Genomic DNA, 7,433 nt, shown 5'->3' with positions numbered 1-7,433 from the left:
AGATTCCCTGTGAGGCAGAGGAGACCAGTAGTTAGAATGGATTTGTAGGAAATATAGTTCCAGAATGTTGCTTCAATTGAATATTTTTGGCTTTCCAGTTTGTTCTGTTGATTTGTTGAATTATAAAGTTTTTGGTGGGAGAGACAGTTGCTCAGATGGTTTGTCGGGATGCTTTTTGAAGATCAGCTGTTAGTAGTGGTATCTATATTGTCTGAAAATGTTTTGTTTTGGGGTTGTTGACTTCGTCAGTCGTACAGAAGTCACCCCAACATTGTAAATTCCAGTTCTTACGAACTGAAGTCTGGAAATCCAGTTGCTGCCTATGTTGTCGAAAGGAAAAATCTCAGTTTATGTGTGTCAGAATATTTTTTGGGGGGGTTGTTGACTCACTCCAGGTGAGGGAGTCACCCCGACTTTGAAATCCCAGTTCTTATGAACTGAAGTCCGGAAATCCAGTTGCTGCCTATGTTGTCGAAGGGAGAAATCTCAGTTTTTATGTGTGTCGAAAGTTTTTTGGGTTGTTGACTCGCTCCGGGTGAGGGAGTCACCCCGACCTTGAAATACCAGTTCTTCTAAACTGTGAGATAGAAAATACGTGTCTTGTGTTATGAGCCCCAATGTGTAGTCTAGAACCACGGTTTTGTGTTGAAAAGGTGAATTATTATTGAAACGAAGTAGTAATCTGAGGAAGTGTCTGATGTAACTAATTCCCCATTCATAGACAAGAATTTAAATTCCTTAGGATATGTAATTTCATGCAGAGAACTTTTGTTGTAGATGTAATGTCAAAGAGTCACTGTTTATGTGCTGGTGCCAAAAGTATGTTGAGGTAATACGCTGATGAACTGTTAGGGGCATGTTCCCTATACTATATTGTACTGAAATAAGAATTGATAAGTTGTTGGACGTACAGGTAACGGAGACTCGAGTATGAAAAGTTTGTCTCCTTATAATTTTCTTTTTAATGATATATTGTGTACCGAAGTAGCAGGATTGTAAACAGTTGTCCGATGTATATGGTAGTGGAGACGCTCGTGGGAAACGTTTAAGTCTCCTTATGTTTTGTTTGATGTATTAAGGCACTGTAATCACGAACTGTTAGGGTGTTGTAAAATGTATGTACACTACAGCGTTAGTGCTTTTGCATATTATTCCGCATAATATGAATCTTTGGGAGGGGAAGGCTATGTACTGCGCACATCATTGTCATTCCTAAAAAACCCATTTAATTCATATTACGCTATATAACATTCAAATCCACCGTGCTTGTAGAATCTCAGAAAACGGGAAACACTGTTAAAGGATAACTCACCTACTCAATGTTACTAGACCATGTGTTGTATTGTACCCAGGTACAGTTATATCATATTAATTGTATGTATTCATAGCATTAAGGAGAACTCAGGGTATCCATAAGATGAATGTTAAAGTCCAGTTGAGCCGGACTAGTGTACTGTAGGACTAAGTGTGGATCAGGGTTTGAAGGTCATATTATTTATTCTGTGAACGTGTAGCGAACATAACTTCCACAGATATCATATGAAAATACATGAGAACAATGATCTGGAAAAAGGATAAATGTATCAGAACTATGTGAGGTGTTGGAAGTGACCCAGAAACTATACTTGAAAGGAAATACTCTTGTATGAGTCTGTATGGACTTAATACACCTCGTATCCTCACGTGACATATACCCACGACAGGTACAGTGATCATAGAATCTTATGTCTGTATTCAAATGGTGCAATGTGTGAATTTTAAGTGAAGTTGATACACCCCCGCCATGAACATTCAGCCTTTGTTTTAAGGCGGGTCATGTACCCGCCTCGGGTGTGCCGCGTTGATATTATAACCCAATGAATTTACCCACGAAATAGCAAACCAAGACCTTATCTTAGTGTGTAATTTAGGATTAAAATATGTGTTTATACGGATGAGTGACAATATACCGAAAAGTGTTCAGGTGAGAACCGTAAGAAATAAAAGTAAAAATTAAAGATTGGAAACTGTAGGCCTACGCGGTGATGAGCGGCAGGGCACTGCCCTCAGTACCCTCCGTTCTACCGTCACCTCAGGTCAGTCTCCTATCGGGCTATATCCCGCCCTATAATTAAGGCTTATATAGAAGTTATTACAGTTTAAAGCTTTGCCTGATATATAAGTGTAATAGTAATGTGTCAGGCATTATTTCTCAGTACCCTCCGTTCTACCGTCTCCTCAGGTTCCATGCGGTCGGAGTGCCTTGCTGCCCGGCAGCCATTATCCCTATGAGCGTCCCAACAGGTGGTGACTACTCCCAGCTATGCCAATCCACTGTGAACCTGTGGATTTCCAGCACACCACTCCAAATGAGTAGTAACAAATAAGGAGACCGTGAGAAACTCTGCGGTCGTCACTTGGAGCGACCTATAATACCAGGCGTAGAAATAGTACTGGTATGTCTCTTGGTGAAGCCCTCGTCTTTACCCACCGAGGGCGGTGTGCGAACGAGGTGCCTGTTGTGTATACCTAAAAGTTACAAGAGTCCCATACCTGCAGGGGTGGAGTGTAACAGGTGTGTTGAGATGGTACTACTATGTATGATAACCGACGGTGTTATATTCCATACAGGTGGAGCAGTCTGATGTGTTAAGGGATAGTGTAAGAAGGAATGACCGAGGTAAGGTGGTCACAGATTGTTATGCAATAAGTATGTGGATGACACGCCATTAATGTAAGACGTCTGGTGCCCATCTGGGTAACCAACATTTTCGTTGTTCTTCCGAGGAAGACCAATTCATGTGTATGTTTTTTACCAGTTTGCTTTATAAGGAGTAAATTAATTAAGACATGTTATGGTTTCACCCTTCTTTACCCTTATCGATCTGGTCAATGGAAAACCTAACCCAATGCCTAGTCCACTCTGCACGCTACCTAACGAGCTACATGCTGTCCAGAGGGGGTCTGGTGGCACCGACCCTTAGAAATTAAGATAAGAGTTAAGTATTCCCCCTTAGAATTAGTGACCCCCAGTCTGGCAGTATAACTGGTGCCCATAAATTAATTATCAGAGCCATTTTGAAACTTAAACCCTTAACCAACATCTTTTTCTTTTCATTCACAATCAAGACTGGGCGGGGTTTGCTGGGGAGTGCAGCACAGGGGAGAACTGCATTACACCTGGGCTGTATGCCATGGTTGGGGCGGCAGCTGTGCTTGGTGGGGTCACGCGCATGACTGGTAAATAACCCTTTGTATTTTATGTATGCAGTATATTATATATTGGTGTTTAATTTAATTTAGTGATTCGTCTCAAATATCTGTTTATTTTTTTTGTGTGTGTGAATGGGAGATATTGAGTCACAACTACAGCACTGTATCAATTTATAAATGAAAAAGTTGTAGTAAAATTTTACCTGCTTTTTATTGTTTTAGTAATTTTTGTCCTCCAAATTTAGAAAAACCTTGCAATTGTACTAACACATCTTGACTATTTTACTACATACAAGATAAATTATATTTTGTATAATAAAGATGTATATATATTTTATATCCTGTCATGTCCTGTATTCACAAAAGACACCCAAAAATTAGATCTCAAATATTACAGTAAGAGCTGATTTACCCCTTTTTGCTGCAGAGTTTTCTGGTCACCCAGGAAAGATTTCTGTAAAGGAGATTCTGTCTTTTACACGAGTTTTCTTCCACAGTGTCATTGGTAGTGATCATGTTTGAGCTGACGGGAGGTGTACGTTACATTGTGCCTCTCATGGCTGCAGTGATGCCCAGCAAGTGGATTGGGGACGCATTTGGTCGTGAGGGTATTTATGATGCCCACATTATCCTCAACGGTTATCCATTCTTAGACTCCAAGGAAGAGTTCAGTCACACCACTCTTGCACATGATGTGATGAAGTCAGGGTGAGTCTTTACTGAATTTGCACTCCTCCTCTTTTCTCCTTACAGTAAACCCTTCCAATACCAGACTAATGAATGCAAACCTGTCCCTTATATAGAGGGTTTACCGTACTGTACTGTACTTGTTGCCTTACAGTTGTGGTGGAACATTTTTCATTTATCACTGATGAGCTTAAGTACATTATGAATTCTTTTTTTTTAAAGAAAATTATTGTCAAAGAACTATTTTCTAATCACTAACCAATGATTCTTACCCTGGTTATCATCGACAGGAAACATGAGTCTTTCTTCGTGATAACCCAAGACAGTATGACCCTGGACGATGTGGAGCAGCTTCTTCGAGAGACGGACCACAATGGGTTCCCCGTGGTGGTGAGCCGGCAGTCTCAGTACCTGGTTGGTTTTGTTGCCAAAAGGGACCTAAATATTGCCATCAGTAAGTCACCAGTGTCTGAGTGTCCATAAATTATCTGAACCATTTTAAAACTTAATAACACCAAAAACATTATTGAGAGAACACTCCAGTTTTATAACACTTGACAAACAACTTGACAAACAACTCTTTTTCTTATTTTGGTAAACTTGTACACATGTATTGTTTGTTGCTTGAGCTTGTTTAAGGTTATTAAGTTATCATGTTATTCGGGTGACATGGTCAGTGGCGGTGGTGGTGCTGAAGCCTGCTCTGTTGCAAGAGTCAGAAACAGCTGGAGGTAGCTAGGGAGCTGCTGCCTTTATTGACAGCAAGAGTAACCTTTCCTCCACATGAAAGGCAGAATGTATGTAGCTTATTGGAGAAGTGTGATGTTGTATGGCAGTTAAAGACCATCTTTTACTGCCTTGAGTGAGCTGAAATGAAAATGGTGAGGTGGATGTGCAATGTGACAGTTCAGAGGTAAGAGGATGGCTGCGTATTGAGATGTATTATGTTTTAAAGGTTAAATTAAATTATAATAATTTCTTTCATTTCTTGTGAGGTTAAATAGATTGATAGTGTAGTTTCTTTTGTGATTAATAGAGTTGTAGTACTGTAGTTTCTTTTATTGTGGCATTTTGTACAACTAAATTAATATCCACAGATCAAGCTAAAAAAGCACAGAAGGAATTGTGGGTGAGTCGGTTGTGTTGTTCACGGCGTCGGTGCCATCACCGTGGATGGGTCCTCCACCTCTCCGCCTTCGCAAGATCCTGGATCTCGCACCCATCACCATCACTGACCAAACGCCAATGGAGACAGTGGTCGACATGTTCAGAAAGCTGGGGTTGCGGCAAACACTCGTCACACACAATGGGTAAGGTCTTGCTTTTATACGTTCCGTTGGTTATAATCTTTAGGTATCAGTCGGCACATTGAAGATATCCATGCATGGTTTTTTCTTCATATTCTATGTGGGTTAGTACAATTTGGGTACAAGACCTCACGAATGAAAGCTGGCCTTGTGCCCCGGTGCACCTCTTGCAACCATTAGCCCTCAGTCAGAAGCTATTGTCAGTAGAAGTTAGGTGTAAGGACTGTGCATGTGACAGCTGAACTGAAGATTATTGTGTCTGGTGTTGCAGACGGCTGCTGGGGATCATCACCAAGAAGGATGTTCTGCGTCACATCAAGTTCCTGGAGAGTGAGGACCCAGAGTCGGTCCTCTTCAATTGATTGCCTCATGTCGCTTGGGCTCAATCATCAACATTGTTTTAGTTTATTACATGTCTCAAGGAGGTATTGTTCAAACTGTACCACCATGGTGTGTGTGTACATTGCCCCGAGGGTTGACAGATTTCCACCATTAAATTGCTGTGTTTATTTAGTCACTCGCCTGCCAGTGTTCAGGACAATTCTGACACATTGGGGGATCTCCTATGGTGGGGGAAATCAGTCGATGGGCTGGTGTATATGCTAAATAGTTTAAAGAATACAGTCCTTTATCAGTATATTTTTATAGTTTTGTGTTCCAGATATTGTAAAGACCTCCTCCTATTGTGATAATATATCACACCTGTATCTACCAAATGTATAGCACAGTATTGAGGAGGGTTAAATTATATTTCAAGTATCTGTATATCGTGCTGATTATACTACCTATTTCTTTGGCTAGAGTACATTGCTTTGCACTAAGTAAGCTGTTATAAGCTTTATTGAGCAAGTCAACGTGGAAGTTGGTGCACTCAGGTGACTCATTGCTCCTCTACAGTCACCAGGTAACTCAGTGGTCCTATGCAGTCACCTGGTGGCTCTCGTTGGTTCTCTACAGTCACCAGGTAACTCGGTGCTCTCTTGCTATTTATTTTCCTATGACAGATTGAATGGTCTGAGGTGTAAGTATACAGTACCTGTCATTGAAATTATTGCCGGGAGCGCGGCGACAATTTCAAAAGCTACAATCGACCCACCATGTTTAGTCTAGTTACCGTTCAAATTGGTCGCTTTTTTTTTTACATCTGGCAACTGCACCTGGGATCAGGGTGGCCGGAAGAAGCGTGAAAATGGAGATTCGTAGCCTGCGCAGCTTCCTTGATTTAGCACCCCTGTTGCTGACCTTCCCACCTGTGACCCAGGATTTTACACATTTGTGCAAGCATTGTGCTGTCTCGCGGAAGAATGAGCGATTACAATATTTTGTCAAGGGATGTACTAGTAGCTATTGCATCCCTACACAATCCATGTTTGTCTGCATGGCAATTTAAGGAGCAGAATCCAAGGTTGCTTAATGGCGTGTCTGTTAGGACAGTGTCCCGTCGATTCCACGATGACTTGCAATACTGTAGAGGGGTGGGAGCAAGAATTTCAATGATGAGTTTTGTATATTGTGAAAATATTATTTATTTGTAGTACTGCAATTGTTCTTTTTATAAGGCTAAATGTTTGAATGTGCAGTCTATGAAGGTAATTAAGGACATTGTTGTATTATAATGAACCAAACCAATTGTACATTTTTACACCTTGTTTTGGAATACCGTAGTCCTCTTCGTGTTGTTGCCATCTTGGCTGCCACTACACTTCCTCTTTTCCCTCTGCTGCTTTTGCATTCTTCATCTCCTCTTCTGTATCTGTTGCTAATTTCTCTTCCTCATTTCTATTATTTATTTATGGTCAGAGAGTTTACACTTTTTGAGTTGTTCTGGTACTTGGGCGAGTTTGCCGTAATCCTCATAACACACACACCAGAAAATTACCTTATCCTTTTAGCCCCTGCCAGATAATATGAGGAGGGCATATAGTGTTTTACCCATCTCCTCGTCCATCTGTGCGTCTCTTATGATATGCCTCGTCCATTTAGCAAATTGTGGATGGTACTGTGTATTGAAGTGTAATTTGCTATGCATCTTCATATTACTACTTACCCAATCGAGTTCAGTGACCTGCTCTATCCATCTTTGTTTATTATTTATGGCCCATGTTTAATTTAGATATTTGAGCAGGACAAACAAACCATATTAAGTTTTCATTACTAGAAACTGATGATTTTGATACACGTCGTGACGTACAGTACAGTAATTCACGAAAAGGTTGGATACTGCCGTGCCGTGATTTTGTAAGGTGT

General features: G+C 40.8%; 1 protein-coding gene across 1 annotated transcript; it reads left to right on the top strand.

The window, feature by feature from the left end:
• The first annotated feature begins 3,129 nt into the window (after window positions 1-3,129).
• LOC121873180 lies at window positions 3,130-5,825 on the top strand. Its single transcript, XM_042376515.1, has 5 exons — window positions 3,130-3,219; window positions 3,690-3,900; window positions 4,170-4,333; window positions 4,977-5,189; window positions 5,458-5,825. Exons 1-5 carry the CDS (start codon window positions 3,174-3,176, stop codon window positions 5,790-5,792), a joined length of 969 nt encoding a protein of 322 aa, XP_042232449.1. The 5' UTR covers window positions 3,130-3,173; the 3' UTR covers window positions 5,793-5,825.
• Window positions 5,826-7,433: the final 1,608 nt, after the last annotated feature.

This window comes from Homarus americanus, unplaced genomic scaffold, assembly GCF_018991925.1.
Source record: "Homarus americanus isolate GMGI-L3 unplaced genomic scaffold, GMGI_Hamer_2.0 scaffold32929, whole genome shotgun sequence".
Lineage (NCBI taxonomy): Eukaryota > Metazoa > Arthropoda > Malacostraca > Decapoda > Nephropidae > Homarus > Homarus americanus.
The sequence above is the reverse complement of the archived record's forward strand: the minus strand, read 5'-3'. Positions and strand labels throughout refer to the sequence as shown.